This window comes from Tursiops truncatus, chromosome 13 (genome assembly GCF_011762595.2).
Source record: "Tursiops truncatus isolate mTurTru1 chromosome 13, mTurTru1.mat.Y, whole genome shotgun sequence".
Classification (NCBI taxonomy): Eukaryota; Metazoa; Chordata; class Mammalia; order Artiodactyla; family Delphinidae; genus Tursiops; species Tursiops truncatus.
In genome coordinates this window covers 25,914,303-25,940,405 of record NC_047046.1, presented here as the reverse complement: position 1 = coordinate 25,940,405, position 26,103 = coordinate 25,914,303, and the positions used below count along the sequence as shown (strand labels likewise).

At 49.2% G+C, this 26,103-nt stretch overlaps 1 protein-coding gene across 11 annotated transcripts in view; it reads left to right on the top strand.

Annotated features, from left to right (window-relative positions):
• PI4KA (phosphatidylinositol 4-kinase alpha) overlaps window positions 1-26,103 on the top strand; it is a 95,008-nt gene that overhangs the window by 16,009 nt on the left and 52,896 nt on the right. For 9 of the 11 annotated variants that reach the window (XR_012325276.1, XM_033837372.2, XM_033837374.2 and 6 more), the window contains exons 2-14: window positions 6,308-6,424; window positions 9,333-9,426; window positions 11,982-12,070; window positions 14,356-14,428; window positions 14,963-15,222; window positions 15,700-15,766; window positions 18,361-18,509; window positions 20,038-20,103; window positions 22,158-22,254; window positions 23,360-23,551; window positions 23,900-24,000; window positions 24,785-24,914; window positions 25,636-25,768. Coding sequence is in view for 10 of the 11 variants with exons in the window: in XM_033837372.2 (XP_033693263.1) it covers window positions 6,308-6,424; window positions 9,333-9,426; window positions 11,982-12,070; window positions 14,356-14,428; window positions 14,963-15,222; window positions 15,700-15,766; window positions 18,361-18,509; window positions 20,038-20,103; window positions 22,158-22,254; window positions 23,360-23,551; window positions 23,900-24,000; window positions 24,785-24,914; window positions 25,636-25,768 (1,568 nt within the window). In the remaining variant the exon portion in view is untranslated. Of the gene's footprint in view, window positions 1-6,307; window positions 6,425-9,332; window positions 9,427-11,981; window positions 12,071-14,355; window positions 14,429-14,962; window positions 15,223-15,699; window positions 15,767-18,360; window positions 18,510-20,037; window positions 20,104-22,157; window positions 22,255-23,359; window positions 23,552-23,899; window positions 24,001-24,784; window positions 24,915-25,635; window positions 25,769-26,103 lie in introns of those variants that run through there. The other 2 variants (XM_033837377.2, XM_073790397.1) reach the window with 2 other exon arrangements.

Here is a 26,103-nt window from a genome sequence, read left to right as displayed (position 1 = left end):
CCTTATCTTGTTCCTGATCTTGGGGGGGTATGCTTTCCATCTTTTACTATGTAAAATGTTGGCTGTGGGTTTTTCATAGATAATCTTTATCAGATTGAGGAAGTTCCTAGTTGAGTGTTTGCTTTTTTCTTTTTTTGGCCTGGGAGCATACAGGATCTTAGTTCCCCAACCGAGGATCGAACCCGTGCCCCCTGCCATGGAAGTGTGGAGTCTTAACCACTGGACCACCAGGGAAGTCCCTGTTGAGTGTTTTTATCATGAAGGGTGTTGAATTTTTTCACATGCTTTTTCTCCATCTATTGCAGAGCTGGTTTTTAAACTTTGTTAGGGCAGGTCTGAAATAGCTTTTGCGACAGGGGTAGTTTAGCCCCACTGCTGAGGTGTGGCCCTTCGAGTTCTCCACTGAATGCTTTGCGGGTTTTTCGCTCTGGCTGGGAGTAACTGAGACTCCTCTCAGCTCTGTGGGAACCCAGGAACCATTCATCTCACAGTTCCTTGGTTGTTTTTTGCCCAACATTGTGGAGTATTACCCTATCCTGGTCTGTCTTAGTATATTCATCAAAGACTCAGGGGAACTCTTGCAGATTTGTGGAGCTTTTTTTCTGTTGAGCTCTCTCTTCTCCAGAATTCCCAGCTGCTTTTAGACTTCCAGTACTCCCATTTCTGTCTCCTCAGCTTAGTGAGACCACCATGATCTGCTTGGGATGCCCTTCCCTGTTTTGTGGTCCAGGATACATCTTCTGGCAGAAAATCAGGGCAGCTGTAGGGCTCACCTTGTTTCCTCTCCCCTAAGCTTTTCAGTCCTGTGCTGCTTTTCCAGTGTACGAAACCAGTGGTTTCATGTATTTGTCCATTTTTCTGTTGTTTTTTGGCAGGAAGGTAAATCCAGATCCTGCTGTTCTCTCATGGCTGCAGGTGGAAGTTCTTGGCTCACCGGATTTTATTGCTAGAGCAGACATTGCAAAAATCTATCTGTTCATCCTTTTATACCTGGGAAAGCTGAGGCTTGAGGGTCATGATTTGTCAGTTTGCCAAAATTGGCATAGTTTTAAGACATAAGCATCATGTCACAATCACCTTTGTCTATCATGCTCGCTCTGAGTCACTTAGAAAATGCTGACTTATGTTCACTGTTCTCTAAGGGGGCAGGGCGTAGGAGAATGAGAATTAAAAAACAGATTTAACAACAACAAAATACCACTAATACTTAAAGCATAATCTTCAGTTCTCAGGGACTTTTGTTTCTCCAGGAAGAGTATTCCCAGAGGTTTCAGATAACAAAAGTTGCATACTTAAAAGTTTAATTGGCCAGCTTGTAACGCTATTATTGTAGCTTTATTTTGACCTACATACCTGACCTACACCCACTCTCATGTTGAGTTCTCATCTGTGGTATTCTGCCCACTCATCCAGACTTGTGAGGGCATCTTATTTTCTCTAACTTGGTTCGGCATTTCCTTACTTTGGCAGTAGATTCACCTCAAGGCATCTCTCTTAACAAGCCTTGGGTTAAAGTACTGTCAGGTCTTCTCAAAGTCTAAGGAAGTTACCTCTGTTGCCTCCTGTGGTCTGTTCCTTACTGGCCTCCTCAGAGTGGCGTGCAGAGCCAACTCCTCTGGATCCTTTTCATAAATGGGAGCAACCCCAGCCATCTCTTTCAGATTTTGAGCTTAGTGACCTTTTATAATGACAGGCTCTTCCCCCCCCTCACCCCAAAGAAACCAAATTACTTGTTAATTTGTTGTAAACTTCTGAAGAAAATTATTCAATGTTATTTTTTCATTTTTTCTTCATTATAGCGTTGAAGCTTTATTCTGCATTAGAACTTTGACCTCTCTGTGCCTCACTTTTGTAAGCCGTAGAATGGGGATAGTTAATGGGGCTGTGGTGGGCACATGACCAGGGGGACACAGTCCCGTCTGCAGGGGACGGAAGGTAAGTACACAGGGGCTCCAAGGTAAGACATGAGAAGGGCAGGCATCCCAGCCCAGGGTTCTTGGTGGGCTCCTGAGAGGTGTGAGGGGATAGACCTGATGTCCAGAGCAGCTTGACAAGCAGGAGGGGGGGGGGGCTGCGTCTTAGAACGATGGGAGGATTTTGTGGGGAGACGAGGCAGGTTGAGAAATGTTGCAGACAGTGGAGACCCTGGAAGCGGCCTGGCAGAGGTCCAGGCTGGGTGTCGGTATGTGGGAGGACCTCCCTTGCCAGGCTGCACATGTGCATGGAGTTTGTATCGGAGTTGGGGGCCAGTGGGGGTGCATGAGCGGGGGGACAGAAGTCAGAGGGTCTAGGGAAGTGCCTGCTGCCTGAGATCATACTTAACCCGTCAGGGCCAAGTTGCCCAACCTGTGAAGCAGGATGGCACACGATCTCCTGAAAGTGGACGCTTGGCAGCCGAGGCCGCGCCCTCCCCCGGCCTCTGCCTGGGACCCTGCCTGTGATTGGGGGTCGTCAGTGGGCCTCGGGCCTGGGGCCAAGTGTCCTCTCGGTGTGGGGGTTGGGCCTGTGTGTGCTGCGTGTTTCCTTAGAGAAATTTTACCAAGGAAAGCTCAATGTCACAATCCAGTATTTCCGTGATTTTTTTGCTAATGAAGTAATTTAATCAATTTGGTTTTCGTTTACACAGAGCTGTGGAGCATTTTCAAGGCTGCTTTGTGAGATTGAGCTTGACGTGCCTGGGCCTCCTGTCCCAGGTGGCACCGGCCTGGGTCCCCACCCAGCCATCCCTCTCTCTGCAGCCACGTGCCTGCGTCAGGGCCAGATAGCTGCATCGCCTGCTTTTTAAAAACCTTCCTACGTAGATTGAGACTCTTGGGGAAATTATAGTTAAGTAGCAGTTGTTTTGCTGATGTTAAGATGTTAGAATTAAAGAAGTTGTAGTAGGACTGTTGTATGTAGAAAACATCTTCTTCGTTTAGTTGACCTAGATTTTCTTCCGGTTTTATGTTACTTCTTTGTTCTTGGATTACCCAGATTCTATCCATTGAAATATTATACACTCTTCTCTTATTTTCTGAGCTCTAAGAGTATAAGTATTATTGTCCTTTTAGAAATAAGATTTGCATTAGTGGCAAAATTGTTCCTACTATTTAAAATTTTTTTTTCTGATTCTGCAGTTAACAGTATTCCTTACAGAAAATACAGAAAAGAGTAAAGAAGGAAATAAATATTGCCTGTAACCTGATTAATTTTTATATCTTTCTTGATAGGCAGTCCAGGTTTTGAGTTTTGTTTACAATTCTGTGACCAACTGTATAAGTTTCCTATTGCTATTGTAACAAATGCCACAACCTTAGTGGCTTAGAACAGTGCAAATTTATTGTTTTATAGTTGTTTAGAAGTCTCACTGGGCTAAAATCAAATAAGAGGACTTGTCAGCACCATTTGTCACACTTAGTTCATGCTAACTACCTGGTAACTGGAGTGATGGACTGTGTTAGTTGATTGGCTTTATCCTCCCACCTTTATGACAGGAGGTGGTTTTGCAGCTTGGAGTCTGAAGCCCATGGAAGTTAGGCTCCTGTCCTCCCCAGAGATGGGGAGATGGGCGTTGTCTCCCTCGATGTGTACATTCCAAAGAGATGGCTCCCCAGGTCCTCGAGAAAGACATTCCTAAGTCATAAAGCTCGCAAAGTGCCAATCTAGTCTTCAAAAGAATTTATGCACCGTTCCAAGAAATGAGGAAATCCTTCCTTTGGCAAGTTTTCTAGTGTGAGTTCTCAAAGAAAGAGAAGGAGAGGGACAACTCTTCCCTTACTTTCAACCGGGAGAATTAACGCCTCTTACATGACCTCATCTCTGGTCCTCACCCGGGTTGTCTTTCCCCCTCTGGAACGAGGGCAGGGCCTGGTCCGAGGTTCACGGGCGGCACCTCCCGCAAGTAGTGCCCAGTGAACAGTGAGTGAATGAGTTATAAGCGTCCTACTTCCATCGACCCTCATAGGAGCCATTTGAAGGCCGTTACTGTTGCACAGTGGTGTGAACTATGCCCACCACTTGCCGTGGAGCGAGTCCTGAGCCCAGGTGAGGGCTCTGCCTCCGTACCTGGCCCCACGGAGACGCTGTATAGACGGGAAGCTGAGGCTCGATGTGCCGCCTGGTGACTCTGGGTCTAACTCCAAAGTCCAAATGTATTTCACTTCCACAGAAAAATACAGCATGATCCTTACCCTGCCTCCCCAAAAGCCTCCAGGGACAGAGGACAGGACTGAGAGCACGAGCATATAAAATCTTAGACTTGTCTGTGTTGCCATGTGGGACTGTTGAAGGGTCATCTTTTCTGTACAGTTACAGCTTTTCCATATTTAGTAATGAGGTTGGGCCAGTCCTGTCACGTTTCTGAGTCTCACTTTGTCCTCCAGCCTTGGGGTCCCCTCCCCAGGTCTGTGTTGCCTGGGGTGGGGCCTGTGGGAGTGCTTCCACAGGCCTCGGGTCAGTGGCGGCTCAAGGGTCAGCTCTGGATCTCAATGGCTCCTTCTCATGTAATCCACCTTGTGGTGGATTTCTTATTTGCAGGCGTGTTTCTTTAGAGACTTGACTGTCTTGTTATGTGAGTGTGAGTCTCTGCAACGATCGCTTTACCGTGCTTGGTCTGCAGCTCCTTCATGTTTTATTTCCCCTGATCATGAAGCATGTTCTCCCAGTGACGAGGGGGAAGTTCGACTTCCATTCCTCGCTTGCCCGTTGCTGTGTGCTCTTTTGCCTAAGCATTTAATCACACAAGCATGGATTCCCCCTCATGTGTATATATTTTTATTTTAACCTACTGGATGTTTTTTCTGATTACACAAGAAATATTTTCCTTTAGAACATATTTTGGCAAATATAAAAAAGCATGAAGAAGAAATGTCTCACCTCTGGTCATCCTATCTGTCAAAACTGTTAACACTTTGAATATATATATGTAGATATACACACACACATATATATATACACACACATATATATATACACACACACATATATACACATATGCAAATATGTATATCTTGGGCCACGCTTCATGGCTTGCAGGATCTTAGTTCCCCGACCAGGGATTGAACCCGGGCCACGACAGTGAAAGTGCTGAGTCCTAACCACTGGACCGCCAGGGAACTCCCTGATGTATTTTCTTCCAGCATTTTTTCTGTATGTAATTCAGACCATTCCTTTCGTGAGCTTATAGAACATTTAGAACATTGTTCTGTGTCACTGCTTAGTCATAGAAAAATGCCATTTTTAACGTCTAACATTAGGTTAAACTTTACAAAAGCATTGTTTTTGTAGGTCAAAAATGGTTGAATATCAGCAGTTAGGGTTTAACCTAATATTTGATCAAGTGGTTCATCATGATTATTTTCCTAATGTTAAATATTTAGATTGTTTCAGAGTTTCAATTAGTATACACAACACTGGGGTGAAAGTATTTTACATAATCTTTGCCAGTTTCAGTTTCTCCTCTTGTATTTGCCCTTTTAAAATCTGAAGGGAACAACAGCAAATTACTTTCTATAAAAAATTACAGTGGTAATTGCCTGATGCATTTTCAGGGCAAATGGCAATCGCTGGCTTCCATTTCCTTTGCTATTAGAACATCCCACCAGACCACGTAAATGTCAGTGAGAGACTTCTCATTGGGTCCGTGGGACAGCAAGGTTAGGGCCTCCTGGTGGATCTTAAAGCTCTGTTCAGAGCTTGCTCTGGCAGAGATTTTCAAGATTGGCATCACCTGATTTCCTTTTCATAATAAATCCTGATTTTTAGTTCTTTTATGACAGACACTTACTGTTGGTTTGTTCTGATGATAATCCTAGTGTTTCTATTTATTCAGGAAATTGCTGACTGCCTGCCTGCTGCCCTCTGCCTGCCACCATGCCATGTCCAGTAACAATATATATATTGTTTATTGAGCACGTACTGTGTGCCCCGCACAGTTCTGAGTGCTTTACACACATTTAATGTTTAAAGAGCCCTAAAGGGAGGCCTTGTGACTATAGGTAGCTTACCTGTAGGTTTTCATAACCTGCTCATGGGCACCACTGGGAGGTGGGGACTCTGGGGACTGCCCTGACACTGAAGGGCAGACGTTAGCCATGGTGCTTTACCACCTCCGTGGACACAGCCTTTCAGCTCTTGATCCGGGTTCCTTGGAGGGGTGTGTATACCATCATTTCAAAGGCTGGAGGTGTCCTTTTTAATGACCTTTTGATTGGAAAAAAATGACTTATTTGTTGTATATATTCACTGGGCTTTTTGGTACTGGTTTATCTGAGTGTGGGTTTATATATTTTTAAGCTATGGGCTTTTTTTGTTTGGTCTCATTTTCTAGGTCCAGAAGCTGCTATGTATGTGCCCAGTCGATTTCCATGGCATCTTCCAGTTGGATGAAAGGCGGAGAGACGCGGTGATTGCATTGGGCATTTTTCTCATTGAATCTGATCTACAGGTAGGACTTGGCTAAATTAAAAGTGTTTCTGCATGCAAAAGAGGGTGCAATTAGGGTTTAAGTTTGTGCCTACTTTATACTCCTAAATCAGGCCTAGAGGAGCGCTCGCGAACCTACCTTGTGTAAGTGGTCAGCTGAGGGCGAGTGATGGGGAGGGGGCAGAACTGGTGGGAATGAGACCTCTATGGACACGTCCTCAGGAAGGTGCGGTTTTTGTTTTCGACAGAATGTTAGAGTGCTTTGTGAAGTAATCATGTACCCTCCAGAGTAGACTTGATTTTAAACCTCAGGCAAAACGCTCGGGAGCCAGACTCAGAGTAACCACTTCTTTTCCTTCCAAAAAGACAGTGTTCTTTGAGATAATTGTGACATAACAGTCTTTTTCAAAACTATGATAGATATAAATTGTTTTAGAGTACATGTTAATGTGCCTTTTAAAGGTGATTTACAAACCATTGTTGTCACTACAACAGAAAATGGCCATTTTTTAGTATTTACCAAGGCTAATTGAAGCAAATGCTCAGTCACTGGATACAGAATCTTTTATCTGTTTATTTTTATCATTGCCAAAAATCATTTTTTAAAATTCCAAGTTTAATCATCCTATGTTAAAAAAATAAAGATGTCAGCTATTTGCATTTTTATTCATCTAAAAAAGTTAGCTTGCATGTCCTGGGAATTTTACTTCAATAAGAATTAATATTTTTGACAGAGTATTTATACATTTGAAAAAAATAAGCATTTTAATTTTAGAGAAGTATTTCAAAAATTAAATAGGTTACCTGATCAAGGCCACACGAAAAACCAAGATTAGATGCATAAGCTGCATTTTAATTCTTCTTCCTATTTATTTACAAATGTGAAAATAAAGACAATCATTTTCTATTTACCAGGTCCTATTTAAATTTAAATATAAAAATAAAGGGAGGAAAATAAATTTTCAAAAAAAGAAACGTGTATAAGAAACTACTGCTATTCGAATGAGTATTACTTGAAACTATCTTTGGCAAACATATCACTTGCTGGATTTACCTGTGAGCCCCTAATACCTGTATTGGGTTTTTTCAGATGGCAGGGAAGAGACGAGTACAAGTTACTTTTGGTGTGGTTTGGGTTCCGGGTCAGTGGTTGGCAGGGGTGGCAGCAGCTGTCCCATGGGGCTCACAGTTGGCCTGAGCTTCCCAGGAAGCTGGAGGCCTCACGGACACCAAGGGAGGAGCCCGGTGTCTGCTGGCCCCTGCGCCTAGGGACCAGCTTTCTCGTGATCCACCTGGAGTTTGTGTTCCTTTCCTCCATCCCTGGTGGGCGCTGGCACTGGCCTCCTTTGTGCCCAGTTAGTGGGCTGCCCTGGCGGCAACCGTGGCCAGAGTAGCGGTGGTGGTGACACCATTGCAGGGTGTGTGGGGAAGAGCCTGGGCCGCTTCCTCTCTGCAGGGCCTTGGTGTGCGGCCCCTTTGGGGTCTTGTGTGTGTTAGTACACCAGTTCCCTGGGCAATTGTTGTACAGGAAAAATGGTTTTGTTTTCACTAAAGAAAGTTCTCTATTTATTTTGGTTACCTATTGTGGCATAAAAGTTACCCTAAAGTTGGTGGCTTAATTACCCCAAAGTTAGTTGGTTTTGTTTGGCAGAGGTTTTTGCTCATGAATCTGCAATTTAGCCAGAGCTCAGAAGAGCCCAGTCTCTGCTCCATTTGGTGTCATCTGGGGTGGCTCAAAGGCTGGCCCTGGAGTCACCTGAAGGCCCCTCCCCCACATGTGTGGGGTTGATCCTGGCCGCTGGCTGGACCTTCTCTGGGGCTCTTGGCCAGGGTCCCTCCACGTGCATGGCCTCCCTGTGTGGCCTGGGCTGTCATTTGTCACAGCATAGTGTCTGGGTTGCAAGAGTGCGTGTCCTGAGAAAGAGCCGGGGGAAGTGGCTCTGCCATCTCTGAGCTAGCCTGGGAAGTCAGGCTCGTTCATTCTACTTTCTACATGCAGCTATCCCTCGGCGTCTTCGGGGGATTGGCTCCGGGACCCCTTGCAGGTACCACAGTCCAAGGATGCTCCAGTCTTCCATATAAAATGGTGTAGTACTGTCGGCTCTTTGTATCCACGGACGTGGAACCCTTGGATACGGAGGTCTGACTGTACACTAGAAGCAAGTCACCAAGGCAGCTCTGTTTTCAGGGGACGCAAATTTGACTCTGCCTTTTGGTGAAAGGAGTGTGGCAGAATTTGCAACCATGTATTCAAAGCCACATGTTTTTTCAGCGTTTCAGAACATCAGATAGTGTCCCCTTCTCTGGAGCACACTTGTCCTTCACGGGGGGCAGCCGCATGTAGGGAGACAGCCAGGAGAGCTAGTGGTGGAAGGTTATGAACTCTATGCTGATTGGCTAGTTTGGAAACTAGATGAAAGTAATTTTTCCATTGGCTAACGTTGGCTATAAAGTCTAATGCTCAAAAAAAAAAAAAAAAAGTCTAATGCTCAATTTGAGAGGAGCAAAAGGAAACATGAAGCCGAAAATTTATGAAAGGAAGGGAAGAGCACAAGGGCCGTGAACAACAGAAAGAAGCATCACCAAGTTTGTAAGCTGCTCTCCAGTCTGGAGGATGTGGTCCTGAGGTTTGGGTTTGGGGACTTTAAACACCTGGCAGGAGGCAGTTCTGAGTGTGTGCACACGTGTCTTCTTCTGGAGGGCAGAGCCAGGCTGGACCCTGAGCAGCAGAGGGCAGGTGTCGGCCTTCCTGTTGGCTGTAGGGACGCTGCCCGCCATGTGCAGCAGGAAGGGTGCGACGCTGTGCAAACGCCCTTCTCTGAGATGATCAGGATGTGGATGTGCTTTGTTTTGGGCTCAGTCTGTGCTAAAAAGCTACCAATCGTGTACTTAATTAAATGTATTTTTTTTTTTTTTTTTTTTTTTTTTAGCACAAAGATTCTGTGGTTCCTTACCTTCTTCGACTTCTTAAAGGTCTTCCGAAAGTGTATTGGGTAGAAGAAAGCACAGCTCGGAAAGGCAGAGGTAGTTTTGCTTAAAGTTTTCCTGAATGCGAGGAAGCATCTGTGTGTTTCCCGTCTGCGAGGATTGAATGTTTAATCACACTAACGCGGCAGTTAGGATGCTTCTAGCTGGTTCCACTCCTGTGCCTGCAGCACTAGCGCTTTCTCACGTTGCCCAGAGCCCTGGGCGGGATGAGCGGAGCTGAGCAGGACCACGGGGACCCTCAGGAACCTTTGCTTATGTCCCATTGGCTGCCCTGGGTCCCCTGCTGTCCCTGAGCTGGTCTGTTGCCTCAGATGGAGAGGCTCACCCTGCAGTGAGGTCAGTTCTCCAGATGGCCTGGTGGCTGCACAGAAAGGAGGGCTGAGATGGGAGTTTGGGACTCAACCACTATGTCCACTGTCAGTAGTTTTATCGCTTTGTCGATGTTGCTAAGTTTCCACTGAACTTTGCATCTTTGCAAATGGAATAAATTCATGTGTATTTCTTTTTAACTTGTATTTGATACTGATCTCTCTTTAAGGTCAAAGAGAAAGTTAGATAATCTTTTCTCTCTTCCCCTCCACTGCCCTCCCCTCCCTTCCTCCCTCCTTGCCTTCTTCCTCCTGTCCCTCCCGAAGTATTTACATAGGTCCCCTACATGCCAGGCATTGTGCTAAACGCTTATAACACTCATGATCTTGTAAACAGATTTCCCAAGACTCCAAAATCAGCTTGGAAGATCTCCAACATTTCAGAGTTCATGACCCATGAGACTGAAGTTTCCTTGTAATCTCTCTCTCTGAGTCCAAGGCCCCCACCTTCAGATCTAGCAGGGGGTTGGTGCCTGCAAAGAAGGCCCTTGTCCTTTCTGTTGGTGGCATGGCCTGAATTTGTCAGGTGGGCTCAGTCTGCTGGAGACTGTGCTGTCCTCATGAACATCCGCTTGTGCCTGCCCGTGTTCCTCTTGCCCTTTGGGTTTTCAGCATTTCTGGTGACTTACTGTACCTAAAGCTGACAGACCCCAAATTATTCAGGTGTCCTGGAATTTGAAAGACTACAGATTAAATAGAGCATTGCTGAAAAGTGAAACATCTGTGTCTACCATTGTTATCTAATTTGGGGAGAAGTAGAATACTAGAAAGTGTTGATCCTATTTTATTTCAAAACAAATATCACTTCTGTATACTTGGACTCATTCGAATGAGTTTTTTAGCATTATTTAAACATTGTTAGGGACTTTCCTGGTGGCGCAGTGGTTAAATATCTACCTGCTAATGCAGGGGACACAGGTTCAAGCCCTGGTCCGGGAAGGTCCCACATGTTGCGGAGCAGCTGGGCCCGTGCACCACAACTACTGAGCCTGTGCTCTAGAGCCCGCGAGCCAGAACTACTGAAGCCTGCATGCCTAGAGCCCGTGCTCCGCAACAAGAGAAGCCACCACAGTGAGAAGCCCACACACCACAACAAAGAGTAGCCCCCGCTCACCGCAAGTAGAGAAAGCCCACACGCAGCAATGAAGACCCAACGCAGCCAAAAATAAATAAATAAAAAATAGATAAATTTATTAAAAAAAAAACATTGTTAGAGATATATAAATTTCCAATTATCGGGTAATATTTCAGTCTCCTAGTTTCTATTAAGGCAATATCATTTATGCTTTGATAAACCCCATAGCAGTAGTTCTTAAAGGGCCATCCCTGGGCCAGCAGCATCAGCACCCTGGGAACTTGTCAGAAAGGAGATTCTCAGACCCCACATTGGAGCTACTGAGTTAGGAACTCTGGGCCCGGGAGTCAGGCAGACTGCGTTTCAACAAGCCCTCCTGGTGGTCCCGGCCACGCTCAAGCTTGAGAAGGACCTAGAGCTGCATTTAAGAATCACGTGTGCGGAAGTAGACACGCAGTGGTCGTCTGCTCTGTGTGTGTGTGTCTTTGAGTCAGTGCTCAACGTTCAAAATTGGTTAAATGTTTAATAGTGATTGGACCTCCTCGGCAGCAGGTCTAAATTTCCCAAAGTGCAGAAGTGGTGCTTCACTTGTGGTCTTTTGGGTGTAGTGCTCCCTTCTTGACCTTGAGGCTCTGCTTCTGAGAATCTCTGTACTGGCAGGCTCAGTCAGGGAAGGGCTTAAAAACCTACGAGGAATAGAGCACATCTCTGGGTGCTCTTCTGAGGATTTTCTCCACCTGTCAAGAAAAAAGGAAAAAAAAACATCAATTCAGTTTAAAGTGATAGTAATTGGTGTTTGACAGTTAGCCTCCATGGAACATCTCCCATAGTCTTACCAAGATTGATTTTCCAATTTTATTTAGGTCGGGAATAAAACATGGAATCTGTCATGTTGAGAGGCTCTGTAATCTCAGACTATATAGATTGGCTCAGCAAACATTTCAATTTCTTGAACCAAAACATTTTATTACAAGGAAGGCAGGGGTGTTTCTCAGCGAACACCTTGGGCCCATATCTGTTCTCTGGAAGCTCATCCTGACGAGGGCGGCCTCCACTGTAAGCAGGTCCTTGGCAGCCATGTGAGAGGGAACAGCCAGATGGGGTGGCTGGTCAGTGTGATGATCTGATTCCTGTCTTTCTGCCTCCAGGCACCCTCCCAGTGGCTGAGAGCTTCAGCTTCTGCTTGGTCACTTTGCTGTCTGACGTGGCTTATAGGGACCCTTCCCTCAGGGATGAGGTAAGTGTGTGGTGACTTGGTGTGTGTTTCTTTAAGATCTGAGAGTCCCAAAGTGATGACAGGGCAAAAAAAAAAAAGTGATTGGATTGTTTATGTTGATTTATTTCATACTGTTAGTCACACACATGAGAAATGTTAAATCCTGCTTGCAGTGCTTAGTCCCCTGCGACCTCCCGAGTCTTATCTCGTTCAGCTTTTCCAATTGCCCTGTGAGGTGGCCAGCAAAAGGTCACGCGTCCTCCTGCCTCCATGCTGGGGACTGACGTTCATAGGAGAAGATTTTCTGGAAAGCTGGAGCCGTTCCTTCAAAGGCTCCAGTTTTTTTAGTTTTAGTTTATTTTGTTGGAAATGTTACTTAAATGTATTTCTTATTTCTCTCCTTTTATTTATCTATTTATTTTTGGCTGCATTGGGTCTTCGTTGCTGCGAGAGGGCTTTTCTCTAGTTGCGGCGAGCGAGGGCTACTCTTCATTGTGGTGCATGGGCTTTTCATTATGGTGGCTTCTCTTGTTTCGGAGCATGGGCTCTAGGCGCATGGGCTTCAGTAGTTGCAGCACACGGGCTCAGTAGTTGTGGCTTGTGGACTCTAGAGCGTGGGCTTAGTAGTTGTGGCACACAGGCCTAGTAGCTCCACAGCATGTGAGATCTTCCTGGACCAAGGCTCAAACCTGTGTCTCCTGCTTTGGCAGGAGGATTCTTTTTTTTTTTTTTTTTTTTTTAGAAGGAAGGTTTTCTTTATTTTTTTTTTTTGCGGTACGCGGGCCTCTCACTCTGGTGGCCTCTCCCGTTGCGGAGCACAGGCTCCGGACGCGCAGGCTTAGCGGCCACGGCTCACGGGCCCAGCTGCTCCGCGGCATGTGGGATCTTCCTGGACTGGGTACGAACCCGTGTCCCCTGCATCGGCAGGCGGACTCTCAACCACTGCACCACCCGGGAAGCCCTGGCAGGTGGATTCTTAACCACTGCGCCACCAGAAAAGCCCCCCTGTATCTTTTTTAATTTTTAAAATCTCTTTCCTTACTATCACATTGTAAATTCTGTGTCCCTATTTCTGCCATTATGTTGGTCTCCACCCTTCTTTCTTAGTTTAGGTTCTTTATTTACTTGTGGGTTGGCTAAAGAGATAACTAGATACGTTAGAATCACATATTATTTAAAAAGCTAACAGGGCTTTTCTATCAGTAACACCTATTGAAATAGGTCACCACAGAAGATGGTGGCATAACTTTAATACGTGAAATGGACGAAACATTGCTTTCCAGGTCCTCACTGTTCCACATCATTTGACAGTAGCAAAACGTGAGCAGTTTGGTGATGAACAAGTCACCTCAGACCAACTTCATTTTTCTGCCTGGATTCCCCAAGACTGGAAGTGGGGGAGGTGAGAGGGACTCGGTCTGGGTGCTCTTCATCAGGGCCTGGACCACGCCTCTCCTGACATTCTGGGTCAGCAGTGTAGCGGAGGGCAGGGTTTGCAGAGCCACCTGAAGGACCACCCCAGGGGCACCTGGCAGGAGTCTCTGGTCGCCTGCCCCCTGCAGTGGAAGCTGAACAGCTAGGACCAGCCAGGACCGGGGATGAAAATCCTGAAAGCAAGTCAGTCTTGTCTGTAGATGATTCAAATGCCAAGCTGGGAATCGAGGACCTTCGCAGTGAACTGAAGCTTATGCCCTGAGCTTTTGTGGGGCTCAGTGACAGGCAAAAAAATACCAGCCCTGCGGGTGGAGGGGCACAGCTTGAGGCAGCATGTGTGAGAGACACTTAAGGATTTCATTTCTCTGTGAGTTCATGGAGCCAGCAGTGTGAAGGGCTGTTGGAAAGCCAGTGTCATGTCCACAGACGTCTGGGGTCCGTGCTGAGTCTGGTGATTACTCGGGGAGATCCCCAGCATCGCTGGAATAGTAGTGTGTTTTGTCTGAACACTGCAGTTGGAGATGGTTTCTTACACACTGAGCTATAGTGGAATCAGGCAGGCCATCAGCAAGGACTTGAATCATAAGGAACGGATGGAAAGAACCAGGGGTGTTGAGCTGTGAAGAGAGATTGGGGGCCTGTCACCTGTTTCCAGAGTTAGGAGGCCTGTGGACCAGCCAGAGAGGGAGGGTTCTGTCCACAGAAGGTCTGTTGCCTGACCCCTCTGCAGAGCTTCCGTGCAGGGGGTTATGGATCAGGAATGAGGTTGGACAAGAGAATGTCTAAAGTTCCCTCTAGTTCTGAATTAATTTTGTGATATTTATCTGATTTCGTTTATAAGTTTGTGTGTTATGTTTCCTTGGCTATTCCAGATTTTAGAGGCGCTTTTGCAGGTTTTGCATGTCCTTTTGGGAATGTGCCAGGCCTTGGAGATTCAAGAGAAAGGTATGTTTTCTTTTTATTGTTTGTGATTATCCTTCCCCTTGCTTTTCCCAGTCTTCAGATTTTCTGTTCTTTGCAACCAGTGTATCTGGTGGACGTGACCTTTGCTGCATGTTAGCTGAGAGCCCACGTGGGGTCATGAGCACAGGTCTGCTGCCTGAATGCTGGGCCACTTCCCCCTCTGGGGCTCGGTTTCTTCACCTGTAACATGTCTGAAAGTCATTTTTCTTCTGGTGTGAGGCTACCAATCTGCTCCCAGAAGGACTAAATGCACTGATTAAGTCCCGTAAGGGAGCCTGCTCAGGTGACGTGGCTGAGGGACTGATTTGGAGGTGCTGTGCGTGGTTAAGACCTCCCACCCACAGGCCGTGTCTGCAGCCGTGGTTGAGGATGGATGGAAAATACTGCCGGTCAGTGCCTGGACTTGGCCCTGTTGCCATGGCTAGTTCTGGCCCTTGGACTTGCTGGTGGGGGGCTCTGAGATGGGTGGTCCCAGGTTCCCAGGTGGTGCTGCCACGGCTTCCCTCTGCCTTCCAGAATACCTCTGCAAGTATGCGGTCCCGTGCCTCATAGGAATCTCCCGCGCATTTGGGCGTTACAGCAACACAGAAGAGTCCCTCCTGTCCAGGCTCTTCCCCAGAGTCCCTCCTCATTCCCTCCACGTCCCCGAGGAGCTGGAAGGTGTACGGAGGCGGTCCTTCAACGACTTTCGCTCCATCCTCCCCAGCAACCTGCTGGCGGTGTGTCAGGAGGGCACCCTGAAGAGAAAGGCCAGCAGCGTGTCCAGCATCTCGCAGGTGGGGCCATGCGCCCAGACGGACAGGGGACGGGGGCTTGTTAGGTGCCCACTTGCATGTAGTTTGAGGGAACTTGGGGAACGTGAAGGATTCTCATTAGAGTTCTCTTTAATTCAAAGGTTGCCTTGTCCTTTTTAAGATTTATAAGTGAGTCATCTCCTGGGAGGTGAAGTGTTTGGGCACCAGCTCTTTTCTGAGTGCAAGACAGTTGGTGCCTGTAGAGAATATGTAATTGACTCATGGAGAAAGACAGGGACACGAAACACTGAGAATAGTCTGGCTCAGTCATCAGGTGTAGAATATATGGCTAGACACAAGAATTTAGAATTACAGTAGAGAACCTGTAGCCAGGATGGGCTTCAGCGAGGAGGTGGGGCTGAACCAGGGCTCTGGCCAGCAGAGGGAGCCTTGTCTGAGACAGATCTGACTGAGGTCTGACTGGCCTTTCTTATCTGTGCGTGTGGTTGTGTGTTTCAGGTCAGCCCTGAACGAGGGGTGCCCCCTCCCAGCTCCCCTGGAGGATCCACCTTTCACTACTTCGAAGGTGGGCTTCGCCTTTCTGCTGACCGAGCCCCCAGGCACTGCTGTTGTGCATCTTGAGTGTCAAGCTTTTAGAAAGCATTTATTTTCTATTTTTGATTAAACTTCTTAAACTTGAATCTAAAAATATTTCAAACATAGAGAAAAGTGCAGACAATAATATACAGGACCCCAAATGCCTGCCATCTGAATCTTAGTACATTAACCTGTGAAAGCACTGCTTTTCAGGTGGAAATACTAGCGGTGGGTCCTTCTTTTGTTTCTTGTTGTTTAAGGTCATTAAGTGTGTGGATAACATTAAAGAACATAGTAATGAGACTGCATGTAATCCCTTATGTTTAATGAGTAATACTTTCTGTAGAGCTTTGCTGTTCACAAAGGACTTTCAGGTAATTTACTGAATTTGATTCGTGTGGCAGCTCTGTGCAGTGTCAGACACTTGTTACAATAGCCTTCACCTTCTCCTCGAAGGAAGTAAGATGCAGATTGTGGGGAGGAAGTGGGGAAACAAGACCTCCACACCTCATGGCACCATCCGTTCCATTATCAGTGCCACCCCTGCATAAATCCCAAATCTTACACCTGTGGTTCCTGCAGCTCTGCCTTTTGCCTCCTTTTGTGTCCACCACGCACTGGGTCAGCCACGCAGGATGTCATCCTCATGTCGTGGTGTGTGTCCGGGTCACAGACTTCTTGCCTTCTCTTATGACTATCATTATTTTTTACAATAAACTGTTATGTCCTTAAGGTGAACGACATGATGGTTTGATATACATAAATGTGGTGAGGTGGTTACTGCAGTCAAGCCATTAACTATACATCTCCTCACATAGTCAACATTTTGTGTGTGCGTGTGTGGTTAGAGCACCTCCTCTCTCAGCGCATTTCTAGCATCCAGCACGGTGTAATTAGCTCTCTGGACTCAGCCCGCATAACGGTCATCTCCCCATTTCCCCACCTCCCGCCCCGGTCACCACACTCTCTGCTCCCATGTCTTTGAGTTTTTTAGATTCCACATATAAGTGAGATTATGCAGTTTTTTTCTTTCTGTAACTGGCTTACTTCACTCAGCATAATGCCCTCCAGGAATATTATTCAGCCTTAGGAAAGGAGATCCTGCCATTTGTGACAACGTGGATGAACCTGTATGTGATGCTGAGTGAGATAAGCCGGTCACACGGGTGCATATATAATGGAAAACACATGGAGCATGTGTGTTCATGCACACTGTACATATACATGTTTTATGTAGTTTTCACACACATTTCATGCGCGCACACACACACCCTTCCCACCTTCTCCCCACCTGTTCCCTTTAATTTGGCCTCACCCCACCCCCCGTCCAGCCCCCTCTGTGGCTTCACCGTGTTGGCCTCCAGCGTCTCAGCTCCTCTCAGTATTGTTGCCCCTGCTCTGTTGTAAGCTGCCTCCTGCTGTCATGGCTCTTAACCTGTAAAAAGGTGTAATTCTTTTTTTGTTGTTGTTCTCACATGTCTGGGTGGAAAATATTAGGACATGATTCTACCTAAGCTTTGACCTGAAACACCCCAGTGAGAGGCAACCCTCCCCAAGGATTTGCAATCCAGCTTTTACTTCTTTTTTTAATTGAAATATAGTTGATTTATAATGTTGTATTAGTTTCTGATATATAGCACAGTGATTCAGTTATACATATATATTATATTTTTTTTCAGATTCTTTTCCATTATGGTTTATTACAGGATATTGACTGTAGTTCCCTGTGTTATTCAGTAGGACCTTGTTGTTTACCTATCTCACATAGAGTAATTTGTATCTGCTGCTCCCAAATTCCTAATTTATCCCTCCCCCACCCCCTTTCCCCTTTAGTAACTGTAAGCTTGTTTTCTATGTCTGTGAGTCTGTTTCTGTTTTGTGAATAAGTTCATTTCTGTCATGTTTTTTAGACTCCACATATAAGTGGTATCATAACGATATTTGTCTTTCTCTGTCTGACTTACTTCACTTAGTAACTTAGTATGATGATCTGTAGGTCCATCCATGTTGCTGCAAATGGCATTATTTCATTCTTTTTTATGGCTAAGTAGTATTCCGTTGTATATATACGTACCACATCTTTTTTTTTTTTTTTTTTTTTTTTTTTTTTGCGGTACGCGGGCCTCTCACTGTTGTGGCCTCTACTGTTGCGGAGCACAGGCTCCAGACGTGCAGGCTCAGCGGCCATGGCTCACGGGCCCAGCCGCTCCGCGGCATGTGGGATCTTCCTGGACCGGGGCACGAACCCGTGTCCCCTGCATCGGCAGGCGGACTCTCAACCACTGCGCCACCAGAGAAGCCCCCACGTCTTCTTTATCCATTCATGTGTCAATGGACGTTTAGGTTGTTTCCATGTCTTAGCTATTGTGTATAGTGCTGCTATGAACGTTGGGGTGCATGTATCTTTTGTATTAGAATTTTCTCTGGATATATGCCCAGGAGTGGGATTGCTGAATCATATCAGCCTTTACTTCACATGGAATTTGAGTGTAAACAAAAGCAAAATCGATACCGTTGTTGGTTCTTGAGGGAGTATCTGGGTCTCATACTCCCACGACTGACTTTCTGGTTTTGCCCCATCAGCCTCTTACTTGCCTGATGGGAGTGCCCTGGAGCCCGACTACTACTTCTCCACCATCAGCTCCAGCTTCTCCGTTTCTCCTCTTTTCAATGGCATCACTTACAAGGAGTTCAGTATTCCCCTGGAGATGCTCCGGGAACTCGTAAACCTGGTAAGCATAGCCTTGATGGATAGATGGACCACGGGTATATCAACCAGTGGAATTGCTAGTTGTGTCAGCCTATATTTCACAGCACAGCTTGGTAGTCACAGTTTTCAGATTAAAGAGGGAAAGAGGGTCACATCCTCGGAGTTGCTGTGCGGCATGTTCTCATTTGTCCCTGCAGCCGCCACGTGGGGCGTGGCCATGCGTCCCCTTGTTAGAGGTGAGGAAGTTGGTGTCAAGTACTTTAAGGACTAAGGGCAGGGCCCAGGCTCAGGCTGTGGTCCGACCCCAAGCCCACCTGCTCTTGCACTTGACCCAGCTCAGGGGCTGCTCTGTTTGGAGTAATACAGAGCTAATGTTTCCTGTCTGGGGACCTCTGTGTGATCTTTGCAGTCACATCAGAGATGCCATTGTCTGAGTCCTGGAGTGGCTGGGCCTGTGACCCACCCCTGAAGTTGCCATGCTTGTACCAGGGTGCTGCATGGTGGATTTGGGTGGGCCAGGACAGACTCCAAAGACAGGGCTTTCTGCTTTGGAACGAATGAGAGAGAAGAAGAAGGTCGGGGTGAGGCGGGGGCCGGGGACGTGGCGCTTGCCTGTGAGGAGTGTGAACAGAAATGGCCCAGAGGTGGTGGCTACGGGTGGAGAAGTAAGAAGATGACCCAGTGTCGGCGGGCAGGGTGGAGCCAAGGTGAGCTGCTCAGTAGCCGGCTGTCCTGAGACCCCCAGGCCGGCCATGCTGTCAGTGTCCCGACGGGACAGCAGCTCTTTAGGGTCGTGTCAAGAGATTCCAGTTGAAGGCTGGATGTCTTGGGTCGTTCAGGGGAATTTGTTTTTCAGTTTTTTTTAACTTTCAAGGTTAGGTTTTCTTCTAAACCATTTTTAAATTTCTTCTCCTGGCATGTCGTTTATCATTATCCATATGTTTTAAAAATAACCTTACAGCACTGTAGTGTGGTGGCAGTTTTCTCAGGCGGTTCTTAGTCGGCAGAACAGTTCTTCCTGTCCTGAGCACTGGTACAGAGTGGGGCCAGGGTGGGGGTGGCCAGTGCTCCTGTGAGGAATTCGCAGTGTGTGCTGCAGCGCCCAGAAGAGCCAGCGCCCTGGCCTGGGGAGGGGGCATCGTTGGCGCCTGGGGACCGGCTGTGATGGGGGTCTACCACGTCTGGGAGGGGCCTCGGGGGGGGGAAAGTCAGTCTTGCCTGGAGTCTCAGCGCTTTCGCTTCCTGGAAATGGAAACCTCATGTACCCAGATTTGAGGGAGTTGGTTCCTTTTCTGTTTTTATTTCATTCCCATCTATGGTAAGAAAGAAGTTCTAGGTGATGGCAGGATTAGGGACATTTGTGTGTGTATTGGAGCCTTGGGGCTCCAGTGATGTGCTTATTGTTGGCCTCTTATTTCCATCCATTTTTCACTGTGAGCTTGTGATATGGTTTCATACGTCAGCACGATTTGTTCTTCAGTGGAATGAGCTGGCACTCCTGTCTCCCCCTGTGTGTGCCGGGTGCTCACGAGGTCTCGTTTCCCTTGCAGGTGAAGAAGATTGTTGAGGAGCCTGTTCTCAAGTCCCTGGATGCAGTCGTAGCCAGCGTGATGGAGGTACGTACTCCCTGTGAGGGCATCACGCCGAGATCACCTGCCGGGCACACCTGTGTCGGGGGAGTGGTGAGGGTTTGCAGTGGGTGGGGTGGGGCCACCGGAGTGAGGGAGAGGCTCGCCCTGAGACTTCTGCGTACGTTCCAGTGACGACAGCACACCTGCCGCCCAGGGCCTTGCCCTGTGCCTGGCTCCTTTAGATGTGTCCCCTACCGGTGCCCCGTCCTGGCCCCTGAGCACTGGTCAGGGTCTCTACTTCACAGGTGAAAGCAGAGGTTCGGGGAGGACTAACTGGTGCCCGCGTCCCATGGTCAGCATGGGAGCTGGATTGTGGCCTGGGCCCCAACTCTGCTCCATTGTGGTCCTTGCCCCCACGGTGCCTGCAGAGCCACTGCCAGGGCTCGGTACACACCTCTCATCAGTCCAGGCACTGCAGGCCCTGGCTTGTGAGTGTGAGGGGTGTGTACTCAGGCATCTTCTGTCCTTAGCATGTTTGGAACCAAGGCCCACAGCTTTATTTATAAAATCATTAAATGTCGCTGCTGGGAGGCCTCAAAGTCCCTGGGAACATTTGGGTCAGCCCCCTTTTGTCAGGGTCCAGAGAGATCACCGATTTCCAGGCTGATGGCTGCTGTGGCCATGTGCTGGGCTCAGATTCCTTGTTAAGCCTGGCATTCTTTCTCTCATCCGATAATAAGACATGCAGCGCCTGGCACCACCAGGCTCAGTTATGAAGCGGGAAGGGTACCACCAGGGACCTCCCTATGCTGCAGGCCACAGCTCCTGCCCTGCATGCACTCCACCCCGCTGTCTGCGGGCATTAGGTGTGTGGCCGGTCACTTGCCAGCTGGTCCGCAGCCCTCCTGCCTGTGGGCCTGAGCTCTCACTGTGCTTGCTCTCAGAGGTGTCCTGGTGTCCTTTGTCGGTGTGGGGTCGTGTGACCCTGGGCAAACCAGGAGGCCAGGGCTGGAGCTGGGCTGGCAGGCACAGCAGCCAGACGTGTTGGGCCCGAGTGCCGTCCGTGGTGAAGAGCTGGCTTGGGTCCTGAGGGGAGAGGAATGCCAGGAACATGGGGCTTTGGGGCCCTTTTCCCCGTGGAACAGAGCAGTTTCTCATATTTTGTTTCATAATTTGGACTTTAGTGTAAATGTCCATTTGAAGAATTGGTTTTGTGGCTAAATAAAAGCTCGAACCCGAGTCACTGCAGGATAATCCTCCTCCTCATCCACCTTCACTGGCAGTGACCGTGCTTATTATGTGCCAGATGTGACTCCCTCTCCTTGAACCCACGGCACACCCACTCTCAGCCGGGAAGACAGAGGCTGGCAGGGCCTTCATCACACAGCTCTGGGGCCCTGGGGCCGGGCTGCACCGCCCAGGTTCCTCCCTCCTTGCTCTGGGGTGGGACCCCTGCTCACCTTAACCTCAGCCAGTGTCACATCTGCCCTGCAGGGAGTCACGAGGACTGTGCCTGTAGGGCCATTCGCGCAGCGCCCTCTGATGGCACCGGTGCCCATGGGACACGGCCTCCACCAGCCTCGCCCCACAGGCCCCTTCCCGCTGTGGATTTGCCTCCGCATCTGCCTTCCCCGCGCTTACCTGTGTCAGAACTTTTGTAAATCGTGCCTTTCCATTGCACTAGACTGAGGGTGCAGAAAAATTAACAGCATCTTACTCAACTCACTAGACCTCGGATGAATTTTTTTCCCCAGAAGAAAACTAGCGTCACATTTTAGATGAGATTGCTAAAGAAAATTTAAAGTGAATTTTAGTTACAAAACGTAGGCCGAATCCGAAGGTGCCCCAGCTGTCGTGTCTATGACTGAGGGGGACAGGGTGCAATGTGGTCTTGTGGCCCTGTGGCTCCTGCACCCCCACTCTCCTTGTTCAAAGATGCCTGGAGAGGGTGAGCCCTCAGTGAGAGGAGGTGGTCCATCCTCCAGGGGCCTGGGGCTGCTCCCTGCAGGCATCTCTGGGCAGTGTGAGCGTAGGAGGGAGGAGGGAGTCACTGCAGTGACCGGCGGTGCCAGTCACGCGTCCCATGCCTCTACCCGCAGGCCAACCCCAGCGCCGACCTCTACTACAGCGTGTTCAGCGACCCCCTCTATGTGGCCACATTCAAGATGCTACGGGACACTCTGTACTACATGAAAGGTGAGGGTGGGGTCCTGCCCTTGTGCCAGGGCCGCTTCACAGCATCTGCAAGGAACGTGGACACGTTCCTGGGAGAAGCAGGCGATGAGGGACATGCACCTGTCGTCCTGCCCCCGGTGCTGCCAGCAGCGCAGCCTCTTTGGTGGGTGTGTCTCCTCGGCTGATGTCTGACACGGACGTGTGGGGTCGTCCTGATCCCCTGGTCAGGCATACAGTCTAATGTGTCTGCCTTACATGTTTCAAAACATTAAAAAAATGAGAAAACGAGGCAGTCGTGATCTTACAACTCAGAATAATTTGTCAGTAGCGGAGCTCACACACGGAGTTAGCAGTTCCTTCCAGGCTCTCTTGTGTGTTTTAAACACAGTTTTCCTAGGCTCTTCCCTTAAGTTGCTGAATGTGCTTCATAAACAAAAGCTTTGATGACCACATGGTGTCCTGTGGGTGTCCCATAATCTCCTTAGCTGTTTTCCTGATCTGATTCCAAGCACTGCTGGGGCCTGAACCTGGTTGGGGCCACCATGAGGGCTAGGTTCCCGAAAAGCGGCAGGTGCTGGCTGCTCGGCCTGACCCCGGAGCCTGTGGCCTCCCCTAGCCAGTCTGCTGCTGGCTTTCTTGGCCAGTCTGCCCTCTGCCTGTGCGGTCTCTCGGGTCCCCTGCACTGTCCAGGCCCGAGGACGAGAGCTGGGAGAGGCTGCAGACTGGGTGCCTTCCTGTGCAGGGGGTCCTCCTCGGGCTGCATCCAGCTTTCCCACATCTGATAACTGACGCCCTTTTTAGAAAGTATCACAGGAGTACTTTTCGTTAATCAGACCAGTTCTGGTGATGGCACTCCCCAGGTTGTGTCTCGTGTTCAGGTTTGAGTGTATTGACAGCTTAAAACAAAGCATGGCTCGCATTTCGCTGGGAGGTGACCATTCTGAGTGTCAGGTAGCATGTGTGCAGGGCTGGCGTGCGTGCCCGTCCTGGCTCGCCCCAGCCCGCCCCAGCCGGCCTTCCTGGAAGCATGGTAGCCAGCAGCAGCTCCCTCTCCCTGGGTGTCTGTCGCAAGGGAAAGACCACGGCTGCTCACAGCCTGAATCTGTGCCCGCTCTCCCTCCTGCAGACCTGCCCACCTCCTTTGTGAAGGAGGTCCATGACTTCGTGCTGGAGCAGTTCAACACCAGCCAGGGGGAGCTCCAGAAGATCCTGCACGACATGGACCGGACCCACAGCGAGCTGAGCCCCCTGAAGCTGCGCTGCCAGGCCAGTGCCGCCTGCGTAGACCTCATGGTGTGGGCTGTGAAGGACGAGCAGGGTGGGTTCCCCGTGCCACCGCCTGGCGTGTCCTCCGCTTATGAGGAGAGGAGGGGGCTCAGGGCGGAAGATGGTGCTGGTCCAGGAAGGTGGGGGTTCGGGGGGAGCCACGCTCAGGACACGGGACAGGGTGGGGGCTGGCAGCGGACGGATAGCCCACCCCGCAGGATGGTGTCGTCATAGCAGCAGGAAAGGAGCAGGGACGCCCATCTCCGACACTTTGTGGTGGAGCTGCTTCTCAGAGTTAGTGAGCCCGGGGTTTAGTCACGTTCTATTTTGACTGATGAAGGAGTTTTTGTGACCATTGGCCTTTGCTAAAGGTCCGTACCCTCCTCTGTTCTGAACTTAGGCGCAGAGAATCTGTGCATCAAGCTGTCTGAGAAGCTGCAGTCCAAGACATCCAGCAAGGTCATCATTGCTCACCTGCCCTTGCTCATCTGCTGTCTGCAGGTAAGTCTCACGGGCCCCGGTGGGGGTGGTTGGGGGCGCGGTGCTGACACCCGTCAGCAGGGCCTTCTTTTTTTTTTTTTTTTTTTTGCGGTATGCGGGCCTCCCACTGTTGTGGCCTCTCCCGTTGCGGACCACAGGCTCCGGACGCACAGGCTCAGTGGCCATGGCTCACAGGCCCAGCCGCTCCACAGTACATGGGATCCTCCCAGACCGAGGCATGAACCCATGTCCCCTGCATCGGCAGGCGGACTCCCAACCACCGCGCCACCAGGGAAGCCCCAGCAGGGCCTTCTTGCCATGGCCAGGCTGTGGCAGGCACCAGCAGCGAGGTCTGAGCTGCTGCCTCTAGGAACTTGAACTAGAGTCTGCTGCGGACAAGTTCAGTGCTGGGAGCCCACTGCTGACGGCCAGCAGGCTTTCTGCGAGTGGGGTCCAGGCACAGCCAAGTCCTGCGTTGTGAAGGCTGCCCTGCATCTGCCGGGTGTTCCCAAGGCCTCGGACGCCAGCCTGCTGTGCCGAGACTCTGACCTTGTCCCAACCCCACTGACTTCACGTCTGCCGTTGTGTAAAAGTAATGCTTGGTGCCCTTTCTCCCCTAAGTTTCTTCTAAAAGAGATGGACACGCTTTAACAGTGAATCTCGCCTTTGGGTGGAGAGAGTCCCAACCACCCCCTTTCTGTCTTTGTGCCCCATGGCCGGGTGGCCCTTGGAAGTCTGATTGACTTGGTGTCTGAAGGGGTGGGCACCTCCCCTGCAGCCCCTGATGGCCCGCTGTGCGTTGCAGGGCCTGGGCCGCCTGTGCGAGAGGTTCCCGGTGGTGGTGCACTCGGTGACGCCATCCCTGCGGGACTTCCTGGTGGTCCCGTCCCCCGTGCTGGTGAAGCTGTACAAGTGCCACAGTCAGTACCACACAGGTAACTGGCCGAGAGGCCGCCATCCCTGGGCTGCTCCTCTGCCTTTTCCTCCCAAGGCTTCCCCTGCACAACTCCCTGGGGTGCCAGGCCTCCCTCCCGCTGCCACTGCCCCAGGCCCCGGTCCAGGCCTGCTCTTTTTGGCACCTGCCCTCTCTGGGGCATCCTGCAGTGTGCGTCCCATGTCCCAACGCTGGGCCTGGAGCTCTGTCCCCTCCGCTGCCACAGGCCCAGAGCACGGCTGGTGACCAATGTTAATTAAGTACCCTGCTGCGCACTCGGGTGCTGAAGTGGTATCACCATGCTGCCCCCAGTCCCACCAAGGTAGTCCCACCCTTCAGGTGGAGAGACTCTGAGGGCCCTGCTCTCACGCTTGCCCACCCTTCCTGCCTTCCTGCTCGTGAGCTGGATGCCCTCAGGCCATGCCCTTGCCTTTCTGCTGGAGCTGAGCTCCTAGGGGCCAGGACTTCTGAATCATTTCTTAAGACGTTGCTGTTTTATGTATTCATTGCTTTGTAACTTAAGTGTGCTTCCTTGATTTAAACATTTGTTTCATTCTTTCTGTTCTCTGACACTTTGGATTCTGAAATGCTTGGTGAAGTCTTTGTAAAGTGATTGCTTTTATAGCTAAAGATGATTACATTTGATTTTGGTTTTGAATTTCAAACACGGGTATGGAAAGTGACAGGCATAACCAGATAGATATTTGAACTTTCACTTCCAGTTGCCGGCAATGATATAAAAATCAGCGTAACCAATGAGCATTCTGAGTCGACCCTGAATGTGGCGTCAGGGAAGAAGAGCCAGCCTTCCATGTACGAGCAGCTGCGGGACATTGCCATCGACAACGTCTGCAGGTGGGCGGCCTCAGGGGGTGAGGGGGACAGGGGTGGGGTGTCAGGCAGAGCCAGAGACATTATTGTTCAGGGAAGCTTCTAAACCTGCACTGGATCCGAAAAGGGAGATTGCTACATGTTAAAGAAAAAAAAAATTTCCTGCCTTTCTTTTCCTGATCATAAACGTAATAAAAAACAGAGAAAACCTGTGATTTGTAGAAAAGTAGACAGAAAAGAATTATCCCTTAGCCCATCATCCAGAGTGATGACACGTGGTCCTATTTCATCTTGTTTTCCGTGTGATTTTTGGTATAAATGAGAGGGTTTACATGCCCGAATGTCCCTTCGGCACCAGC